General features: G+C 38.8%; 2 protein-coding genes across 2 annotated transcripts in view; both read left to right on the top strand.

The window, feature by feature from the left end:
- LOC110061010 (polycystin family receptor for egg jelly-like) overlaps positions 1-11,269 on the top strand; it is a 353,714-nt gene that overhangs the window by 48,371 nt on the left and 294,074 nt on the right. Inside the window, exons 5-6 of the mRNA XM_089291705.1 lie at positions 6,201-6,541; positions 7,439-7,577. Of these exons, the coding sequence (XP_089147831.1) occupies positions 6,201-6,541; positions 7,439-7,577 (480 nt within the window). The remainder of the gene's footprint in view (positions 1-6,200; positions 6,542-7,438; positions 7,578-11,269) is intronic.
- LOC110043205 (uncharacterized) lies at positions 10,067-11,092 on the top strand. Its single transcript, XM_089291704.1, has 2 exons — positions 10,067-10,254; positions 10,776-11,092. The coding sequence occupies exons 1-2, from the start codon at positions 10,174-10,176 to the stop codon at positions 10,929-10,931; spliced, it is 237 nt and encodes a 78-aa protein (XP_089147830.1). The 5' UTR covers positions 10,067-10,173; the 3' UTR covers positions 10,932-11,092.

Genomic DNA, 11,269 nt, shown 5'->3' with positions numbered 1-11,269 from the left:
CGTGATAATGTGAAGTCTGCAAACTACAAGTAGCAACAACTGAGATGTCATACTCGTACTCGATCTCGTTATAAAATCTCGAGGTCCATGTCATCCTTTTGTTGTTTTTGTACCAACGCACTGGCCTGGTGTTCTCGATGTGTTTTTTTATTGAACAGGAAAAAGATTGGTTCTTCTTTCAGCGCCGCCTCGCTATTTATAGTCGTTCATCTCCTACAAGAGGAAGGGTGGTAACTTCCTGTCAACCCGGTTACGCAGAAATGGATGTAAACACCCCAGAGAAAAGGAGAGTGAAGGAGTAGTAGGATGGGGTACTTTGGTATGGCGTTTCCGTTGCGGAAAAAAACCGTATCGGCTGTGAAAACATGTTGATAAACACAATACGTAGGTCGAAAATTGTAAATTATATCGAAGGTAATAAAAAAAAAATCTATGTCGAGTCTTCCATAATATCTGTTGACTCGAGCAGTAGACAGCACGAGTTGAAAAAATGTAAGTGACGAAATAAAAACACGAGACGAGAAACAGAGAACGCTAACCAGTTGTCTTGCCAGTTTATGGCTTTTATAGTTTCGATCCAAAATGGCGGTGTGTTGTCTACCTGTTAAAAATTGCAGGTTTTTCCCTCTTGCTTGATTTACAGAACACTCGAAATTGCATGTTAGATCAGCATCACATGGAAGTTACAAAATTTTGTTTTGGTTCCCTGACGAGTTCGAGAGGGAGCAACTTGCACATCAAAACACCTTTGCAGACCTCACACACCTATGCAATCGTGCTACTTTTTGAACGTTCTCTTGATTAGTACACATGGTAATATAAGAACACTTCCGGTGAACCAAGCGAAAACGAGAATTGTGATCGACAAAAAGCACCATGATCGCCTCGCTATAAGAGGTCTGCTAGGTATTTTTACCCTGCGAGCTCAAAATGCAGACTGCAGGCCCCGCACAAAATTCAAACATGAGTCGAGAATGAGAGAACGCTTCGCCAACCCTCGATTCTGCTCGTAATTCCCTCAGGCTTTTTTTTACGATTTTCTAGCGAAAGAGAGACTGCTGGCAGTCTACAAAATAACTTGAGATGGTTCCTACACAAGTTATTTTGGCATTCAATTAAGATTTCCACGTGCCGAAATTCACGAATGGGGCTCGTAGCAATCCTCCGTAAGAAAAAAGATGGCGACTGGTGCATTTACCTATAGTTCTTAGCGCACGAAAACCTTAACAACGTTCATAAAAACGTACAGAAACGTTATAACATCTTCAAACCTAGGCTACTTAATGTCCTTGGAACAGGGACGAATAATGTAAAAAAAAAATTGGCTTTCTTTGTGCCTTATAGGCTTTGGTAGGCTCGCAAGGCATTGTGGTAAAATGTACAGCCGCCATCTTTTTACCTACGGCGGATTGCTGTGCTTCCGACGTCGCCCTGTCTCCGCACGAAAATTTTTTTTTTTTTTTTGCCAGAATAATAACTGCGGGCTGGGAAGGGTTTACCAAAATATTTGTGGCGTCAAAAAAACGTGTGAGAGAGGGAGGGGAGCGTACGTATTGGCCAAGGTTAACGGTGCGATCACACAGCGAAAAGGAATTTGAGAAAAAACTTTGAAAAAAACTGTCTCAAATTATCTAATTGCAGTGAAAGTATTTACGACTATAAATTAGGCTATGTTGTAAAACATCTTTTGACGTCGTTTTGTGTTGATTTGGTTTCATAGGAGCTGAGAAATTTAGAGATTCCTGTAAGTTTTCGGATTGCGCTCAAAACGTTTGCTGTAAAATGCAAAGAGATGCCTCCATTGTCAATCTTTATACGTGAAGCGAGAGGCCTGGGTATCCGTTCAGCGGTTTTGTAGGTTTCAGGACAAGTGGATAGGTATTTTCTTTGTAAGTTCGCGTAACAGATAACAAAACGAGACAAAGGTAAAGTACTCATTCTTTTTAATTCTTTTTGCTCACTCCCATCTTACTCAACTAGATTGTATGCTACCAATGATTACACACTTACATTCTGACTGCTATTCAAACGGAAAAAAAAAATTAGCCCGCATTGCATACATGTGTGGCTTGGAAGTTTTACTCCAAATAAGGCCCCAAGATTTTCACGTTTAAATAAGTGAAAACAAATAACCTGTAATGGATATCAAAAATAACCCTTAACTCTCAACCAACCTGAACAGGTCCCTCTGATAACAAAACAGAACAAAAACTGCCCTTTAGAAACACGTGAGGAGCAAAATAGGTCCAGAAAATTAACTTCAAAAGAGGACAACAAATGTAGAAATGTCGTGAGCCGTAGGAGTCCGTGTAGGTACTTCACCTCAATTTAACACATTTTCTTATTTCACGCCCTTGACGTCATGTGACTTAAAGCAACCAATCAACAAAAACCGCAGGACAGGCGAACAGTTGGAAGAGCATAAACAATGGTGTGACTACGGATTGTTTTCGAAAGAAGGAAACAGTCTTAGTGGGTGTTCTTATCTAACTTTTTCAACCTTTTCTATCATTATTAAGCGTGAGAACTATTCTGTGTTCAAAATGCGTTTTTCTATTTGTTTACCAATTACTATTTTTAACTCTTCTCAGCTGCCTGCAGTTAACTTCCCAGATTGGCTGCTAAAACCAAACCTCGTCAAACAAAAATAATTAGAATGATTGAAATTATGTTACTTTTTGTCCCAGTCTTTTCAAAATCTCTGAAGGACTTGGGATTTTTACGATATTATACCAAAAAAGAAGAGACAAGCTCTGAAAGCCAGAAATTCTGCTAATTTCACTTAAAGCTATTCAGGGCTTACTAAATACTCAATTCATTTCCTACTGTACCGAACCAGCAAAACGCTGCTGAAAAATTTATGAGTAGCCGTGACCTTTCTTGAAAAGATTGCTTATATTGAATGAGTTTAATGATAACAAGTCTCCATAACAGTGGATTACAAAAAAGAACATAATTTGTGTTCAATACAAATTAATAAAGGGAAGTTATCAATAGTTTTGGTTTCGGTCTATTTAAGTCGCCTCGACTACGAGGTGTTTATACATTTTCGTGTGAAGGCTGTCTGACTAGGATTTTTACGTTGTATCAAGAACGAAGATGTGTGGACGAAAAGTAATTTGAAGCAGCCATGTACCATGAACAATTGCAGAGAGTTGAGGCTGTTCAATCAATCGTAAGTATTTTATGGCGTTTAGAAGAAAAAGCACTTCTCTTCCTTGTTATTTAGAGATATGTATTGCTTCATTTTTCATCGTTTTTTTCTTCTTCTAAACGTTAATGACTATCGAGAGTGACTGAAGTTGTACTTTTAGCAACAGATCAATTTTCAAGCTTACTAATGCTGAAGAACATTTTAACATGGCAAACTAAGATGGAGCGGTATTAGTCACGACGTGCTTTACTGGTTGCTATAATTTTGACCACATCCTTTTTCTTCAACGGAGCGGAACTCAGAAATATTAATCATGAATTATTGTGTGGGTGATTCATTTCACTCAACAAACTCCTTGAACTTAACAAAGTTATCAACCATGAACTCAGCTAATAAAAAAACGATCTCTTACTATGTCTTAGACAGAATGTTTTTTTATTTAAGCGAAATATGTATTCGTTGTTTCCGGGCGTTACGATTCAAATTAGCAAGATTTTCACTTGTGCTGCTTCTATTCCGAAACTTATTTCAATCATTATATATTTATATGAAAATAAAGTTTTTATTGCCCATTGCCGGAACATAACAATCAGTTGTTATTTACCGTAGCCAAAATTGCAATTAGCCAATCAGAAGCCGTGTCTTCTGTCCTGATATCCTACGATATGACGTAACTGACCTGATAAAGCAACGATACAATGGTCACTTGGCCGAATTTAGGTACGGTAGATTTTTGATACGTTACGACGGCATATTAGCATTTTGTCTCGTTGTGGGTATTCGGGTTCGACAGAACTCGCCTGACACGCCACCGAAGCGTACGAAAAAGGTATGTCACTCGCATTTTATACGCGGTAACTTGTGTCCAAAGTGCAACCTAGAGTCATCCTGGTATCAAATATATCTTTGCCGCTTATCCTCTGGCTCACAAAAATAATTATTGCTCCATTGCTTCATAACTACATCTGTCTATCTAACTCAAGTGAAATGAGGATAATTGAAGGTAGCTGATGTCAATGGTTTGCCCGCAGGTTTTCCTGTCTTTGCTGACGTCTTTGACGTCTTTGTTCCATATTGGACACGCTTCAAGTACGGATGGTAAGAAATAGTTCATAACTGTTGGCTTGCAAGTGAGTTTGACTATGGAATAACCCGGAGATTTTAGAGACGAATGTCACTACTTTTTTGTTTTAACCTGAGGGAAAAATGAAGTGCTCAAATTGTACTTTGTGTCCTAGCCAATGGCTTTCTACTGCGTCAGTGGAACAACTTGTTATCAACCTCACCAGTAACGAACTTGCAACCCGAAGAACCCAATTACTTCAGCCAGTTAGCTCGCTCAGCTTTTGCTAAGCTTCTCTGATGATACATGTAACGTCTTCTAGTCGAGTTTTAAATAGGAGTAAAAGCATTTTAAAAATGATTTGAAGAATTTTAGGGTCATAATTTCTCTGTAAAAAAATATGCCAAAGGTAAAAAATATTTAAAAAATTAACGGAGCGACACATAAACTTGCACATTTAGGGGTTTCCACGCTAGTCATATGCCGGTTAACTGCATTTATACCAAATCGTAACTTTCTGGTACGTACCTTAGGCGAGTTTTCTCGAGCTATGGTTCGTATATCGGCGAAACGTAGTCGATACAAAATACCTATCGCGAGACAAACACTAATAGCCAAAAAGTTACGATTAGGTTTTTAACGTACCTTGATGACTACGATATCGTAGCCATATGAGGTCAGTGACTTGATATGGTATGATATCAGGACGGTGGGTACCGCTTCTGATCGGTTAATTGTGAATTTTGGAACGATAAATCTCAAGACAGAACCTTTTTTTCTTAATTACAGAATGCACCAGCTACAAAGTCGTAAACGATCCCACCCGATCTGTTTCAAATGGTGCAGGCGGCGGCTGTGATGACTCTATGAGCGACCTTTTCGGTGAATATTGGATTCGCTTTAAAGGAAGTGACGGAACCGTTATTCCTGAATACCCACCACCCATACACCATTGCGGAGCCAATGCACCGGGATGGATCCGTGGTGGCCATCCTGCTGTGAATGATGGGATTGTTGAGCGTCAACTCTGTTACCATCTTAACGGAGATGAATGTATATTTCAGTATGGAATATTCATTCGCAACTGCGGCGCGTTTTATGTTTACAGACCACCTAACATAACTCGGTGTTCTTTGCGTGTATGCACTGGTAAGTATGTACTAACATTGGCTCATTCCTGAAGGTATTATTTCGTTTTACTTTTATACTTTTAAATAAAGGACGAGTGAAGTTAGTTGATTAGCAACCTTCTTAGCATATGATGAATGTAGAGCTACTCAGTAGAAAAGTCATCATTAAACTGTTATTATTATCATTATCATTATCATTATTATTATCATTATTATTATCATTATTATTATCATTATTATTATTATTATTATTATTATTTAGTTTTCTCCACGCCAATAGGCGCTTTAGGTGGCAAGTTTCGTTCTTCAACCAACCCTGGCTTGTGCCTCGCTCTAGCTTCTGCCTAGCTGGCCCAACCTTCTGTCTGCGCTCCTTTTCCACTATCCTTCTCCATGTGGTCTTTGGCCCCCCCTCTTTATTTTATTTTATTTTATTTCATTTTTTTTTTTTTTTTCAACCTGCAACTCCATCGCCACCATGCATGCAGTCATTGTTCCTCTCCATTCTAAGTACACGTCCAGTCCGCTTCCATCTTCGCCTTCGAATCTCTTCACTGATCCTATTCACGCCTGGTAATGAAGAAATGGTCTCGTTTCTAATATGTTGTGCCCGTCATGTTCGTACTCAGGCACGAGATTTGGGGTGAAGAGCGAAACAAAGACTGGGAAGCGTTAAAATTCGTAAATGTTCGAAAACAGGTTGGAACCTTCGAGTTAGAGCTAGGATGGTAAAGAGGGACAACACTTTTAGTGAAGCCATCTTTTGCTGATCCGACGCAGACATTTTAATCATAAGCGAACAAAAGATAAGGCACTTCCTGTCCTTCTTAGCAATAAATTCTCCTCCATCTAGACCTCGACAAATGTTTCCACAACGCTGTTGGCGTTTCCAGTCAAAATGTAATCCCTGACGATCAAATGACAGCTTCGTCTTTTTACCGTGATGACGATAATTACCAACCGGCTTACGGTCGACTCCATGGTAACAGAGGTGATGGTTGGTGTGCAAAAGAGAAAAACGGTACTGACTGGCTTCAAGTTGACCTTGGAAAAGTATTTCAATTGTGTGCAGTTGCTACTCAGGGAGATAGAAATCACGACAGTTATGATGAATGGGTTACAGACTTCAAGCGGTTTTATTCATCTGATAAGAAAAACTGGACAAATTATAAAGATGGAAATGGCATTGAAGTGGTAAGTTTGATGTTCTTTACTGTAGTTAAAAAGGAAATCTGACATTTGGTATGTAAAAAACTGTATGTTTTTAGGGTAAAATATTTGCGTCAATTTTGTTGTACATAGCACTGCTATTCGATCAAGTTGTGATGTTATGAATCCATTGCCCTATTTCAGACCTAATTAAAACGTTGGTAACGAGCCAGTGTTGTGTGATATCTACCATACATGTATATGGCCCTTCCATATTTGGAAGAGCATGTGCGCTGTCAAAATCAGAGAGGAAATTATTCGAAGAGAGCGAGTGGATCAAAAAGCAGAAAGAATCGTCCTTAATACATTCTGTCTGTCGAACCCATTGGGCAGTTACGTGGATAAGCTATTAGCAGGCCAGATTTAACGACATTGTAAACGTAATGCCTATGTGGTCAGTGTACGCGTCCTAGTTGTAATTTGCAGTTAAGTTAAGCGAAAGTAATTTTCATTACGTCAGCATTTGACAAGAGCCTTCATATTCCCCAGTTTTAACCATACATCAATTCCAATTCCAGGCTCATGCCCTATTTGAAACAAAAATGGCCGAAATCTATGCAACATTTCAGAAAATGACAGCCTAAAATCACATTTGTTTGGCACCGTGCACGCTTTTATAGCGTATATAAAGTATTTTAAAATATTAATGGCATTTTAGATCTGTATATATGCCATAAGAAGTGATAGGTAACTTTTAACTTAACTTAACTTAATTTGATAGTAATCTTATTGGAAGTGTCCTTGATTAGTCGGCCTCCGAGCTGACTGCAAGTTTTTAGACACTTAAATAAAGTTGATTGATTAATTGATTGATTGATTGATTGATTGATTGATTGATTGATTGATTACATAAAGGATTACTCTCGGGTATCTTTCTGACAGGAATTTCATAGGGATGGTAACAGTGATACAGTTGACACACACAAGCTACCAGTAGCGGTTTATGCAAGATACATTCGGTTTTACCCAACTAAGCAACATCGATGGAACTGTCTTAGAGTGGAGGTGTATGGAACAGCAGGTGAGTTCCTTCTATACTAAATATTTCTGGAAATTGCTTTTATCATTTCTAATCGTAAACTCACTAGCGAATACTAAAAGATATTTATTTTGCATTATGAAAGGGTGCTTTCACAAAACATTCGCTGCTTTAATGCTAAAGTGGACCAACTTGGGCACGTTTGTTATTACATCAAGAAGTGCGTCTCGACATAAAAACGGGCACAAGATGGATCATACGTCAAGACAAACTATCTGAACTAAGAGACGAACTTGGCTGAAAAAGATAATCCGTCTGTGTTTAAGACGATCATTGCATCAATCATGCCTCTAAATGGTAATACGTGTCAGTATAAAGACGAGCAGAGCACGCTATTTTGCATATCTCAGGGGCGGAATGAGATATTATTGTGTCTGATAGTTTGCCCCGTTTAGAGGTATCAAACAATAAACGGATAATTCGTCTGAATAAACATGAAAAATAATTATATTATCTTAAATTGACTGAGCTCAGTGTACAGTACAGTTAATCAATACAAGTAAGTAGACTATAAACTGAAGGTAATGGCGTAAATAGAAATCATGAAAGTAAACGTCAAATAGCATGTCAGACTGTTCCGGGCTAGACCTCCATAATTGGATTTTCCTCAAACGTATGAGCGTCGCCTAATTTTAATTAAATCTTCCTGTGAGCTACCCTATGTTTACAGATATCGATGAATGCACGGCGAACACTCATGACTGTCATCCATCAGCGACTTGCACCAATACAGAGGACTCTTTCACTTGTGCATGCAACGAAGGATACACCGGCGATGGCAGATCGTGTATCGGTGAGTTACAATTACACGAATCATGTTTAATTTTGCCTCCAAGTCATTAATATTTCAAGGTTGCCTACTTCAAGAAACCATATCACACCACGTCCGTTAAGTTAAGAATAGAAGTTAGCAATATAGTTGTCGTAAAAATCGTACAGAAACTCAGCTGGGGAATCTTTACGAGCGCTTTCCAGTTCTTTACACCAAAGTTACTGACTCGTGAAATTTCAATTTAGATAGTGCAATGTAAAAACAATACATTGATGCTAGAATCAAAATCAGACCAAGGACGTCTCAGTGAATTCGTTAGTATTCAGTGAATTCCCACGATAACCTGCTTGTTCTAGTCTGAAAACAAATGCTAGAAAGAAAATTTGATATAATATTGTGTCCGGTGCATCCATGGCACGTTGTCAAGGCGACTAAATCTCCAAGTTTCTAAACTTCTTTTTATTGTTGTTACTGCTGTAGATGTTGATGAGTGTGCCGATAACCAGGATCATTGCCATCCTTCACTCGCCGACTGCTTCAACACCGAAGGGTCGTATACGTGCCATTGTCTTCTTGGATATGTAGGAGATGGCACGGATTGTACAGGTATGTTCATCACATTACTTCCCATAACGTTAGATCACTCTCATTCACTAGACATAAAGACATAGTTACGCCCTTGTTGAGACAATCAAGCCTTGGCAACTGTGAAGAATTCTGAATAGCCAAGCAATCTCAAGATCAACCTGTTTAAACTTTCGTCAATCGTAACGTTTACATAAATGTTGGAAATGTACATAGGTTCCTACCCTTTGACTGATATTGAAGTAGATAAGTCAATACTCATTAAATAAAAATTGGATGTGGTATAATTAAAGGAACATATTTCACTTTAATACGGTCAAAGCCACGCAAGCGAACACCGTTGGAAACTAGCTAAAGTGACTGCTTAGGAGAGTGTACGCTTATGGGAGGTAAAAAGTTATCAGTTATTTTTGCTTGTGACTGGAACCATGATTAGTGTTCTTTTAAAGGCGGTGTGCAAATGAAGTGTCCGATTGGTGTCTCCCGTTTCAATTTTTCAAAGGTTCCAATCCATGTCTATGATAAAAACAGAAACTGTAGGTTATCAATATTAATAGACCCAAAATTAGTGTGTATGCTTGAGAATCATCATCATCTTCTGGTTAATCTTGACCTTATCGGTTGATTGCAGACGTCGACGAATGTCAAACACAAGACCATGATTGTGATCAAGATTTGGAAGTCTGCTTAAACACCGTAGGATCGTATACTTGTGACTGCATACCAGGCTTCACTGGAGATGGTAAAAACTGCGTAGGTATGTTTGAGGATGTGTGGTTTCCATTTCGAACGAGAAACTTAGGTATAAGTACCACAGATGGTTTTAGGATTGGTGAAATATAACACGATTTTGTCGACGAACAACTTTAAAACGATTCTATGAGAAAGTGTGAAGGTTAGGGCACTAAATATTTGACCCCGTTTCGCATGCTTTGGTTCTATCCCGGCCCTGAGAGCGGCATTTGAAAATTTAAAAACTGTCAAAGATCCATGCTTTCGTAGTCATGGGGAGTTCAGCTTCGCTCTTTGTGTCGTAAAAATTACGAAAAAGTAAATCTTTTCTTTAACAGAGTCTATCGTCGTTTTTAGATATTGATGAAAAAGAACTCGCAGATAATTATTCAAACGTTTCTCTGTCGATCAGTGGCATAACGCAAAGCGTTTGGTCCACTTCTGTAGATCTCGACGAGTGCGCAAGTGGACAAAACAATTGCCATCAACATGCCGTCTGTTCTAACAACATCGGTTCATTCACATGCCATTGCGAGAGCGGCTATACTGGAGATGGATTGCTCTGTGAAGGTATTCTATAACAAGCTAAATCCCACATTTACCCAGAGTGTTCCACATGCCGCTTTTTATTTCAATTAGCAGAAGTCCATCACTGTGTAATTCGCAAATGAATTAGCATGGACCAAACTTTGTCTAAGACCTCTCATATTGTAAGCAGATTTAGTGCCATCCTAATTTGTCTCGCAGTGTTCACGTAGACAATACGGTTCACACTTGTAACGAGCTTCTCCTGTCTGGCCTCATAGCTCAGTCATGGTGGTCTCGAATCCCACCGAAGCAAAGCAATTTTTACTTTATAAAAAGATTCTGTCAGAAAGTGTGTAAGTGACGGTACTGTATATTTGACCCTGCGTCACATGCATTGGTTCTATCCCCTGAGAGCGGCATTTAAAAGCGAGAATTTAAAAGTTGTCAAAGATCCATGCTATGGCACGTAGTCGTAGCAACTTCAAATTCGTTGGTTGTGTATCACAAATTAAAAGTTACGAAATAGTAACATTTTCTTTTATAGCTATTTCGTCTTTTTTTAGATATTAATGAGTGCGCAAATGATCAGCATTCCTGCCATTTTCTTGCCAAATGTTCCAATACTGAAGGGTCCTACACGTGCTCCTGTGTTCTTGGATACCAGGGAGATGACATCCGACAATGTGCAGGTACATACATTTATTGCGTTGTTTTATTAGAGCGGTGTTCACTGGAATGGAAGCCCAAAACCAAACCAGTTACATACCAATAAGAGTACAAAGCCAATCTCAAACCGTAGTAGAACCAGAACCAAAAACAAAGTAATTGCCAGATTACTTTCGACACTCAATTGGAAACCGCTCTAAACAAAATAAAAAAAGTAGTGCTAACGTCACCTGCAATTCCCTAGGCAATCATGTGCGAAAAAAATGTTTAATAGAACTGGGTAAAATACATCAAATAATAACTGATTCACAGCTTAAGTTTAGCTCTCCGAAAGAAGTTAGACCAGAGAGCTCGCAGATAATTATTCAAACGTTTCTCTGTCGATCAGTGG

Source organism: Orbicella faveolata, unplaced genomic scaffold (assembly GCF_042242905.1).
Source record: "Orbicella faveolata isolate gen_17 unplaced genomic scaffold, um_ofav_v1 contig_24, whole genome shotgun sequence".
Lineage (NCBI taxonomy): Eukaryota > Metazoa > Cnidaria > Anthozoa > Scleractinia > Merulinidae > Orbicella > Orbicella faveolata.
This window is presented reverse-complemented; position numbering and strand designations above follow the sequence as displayed.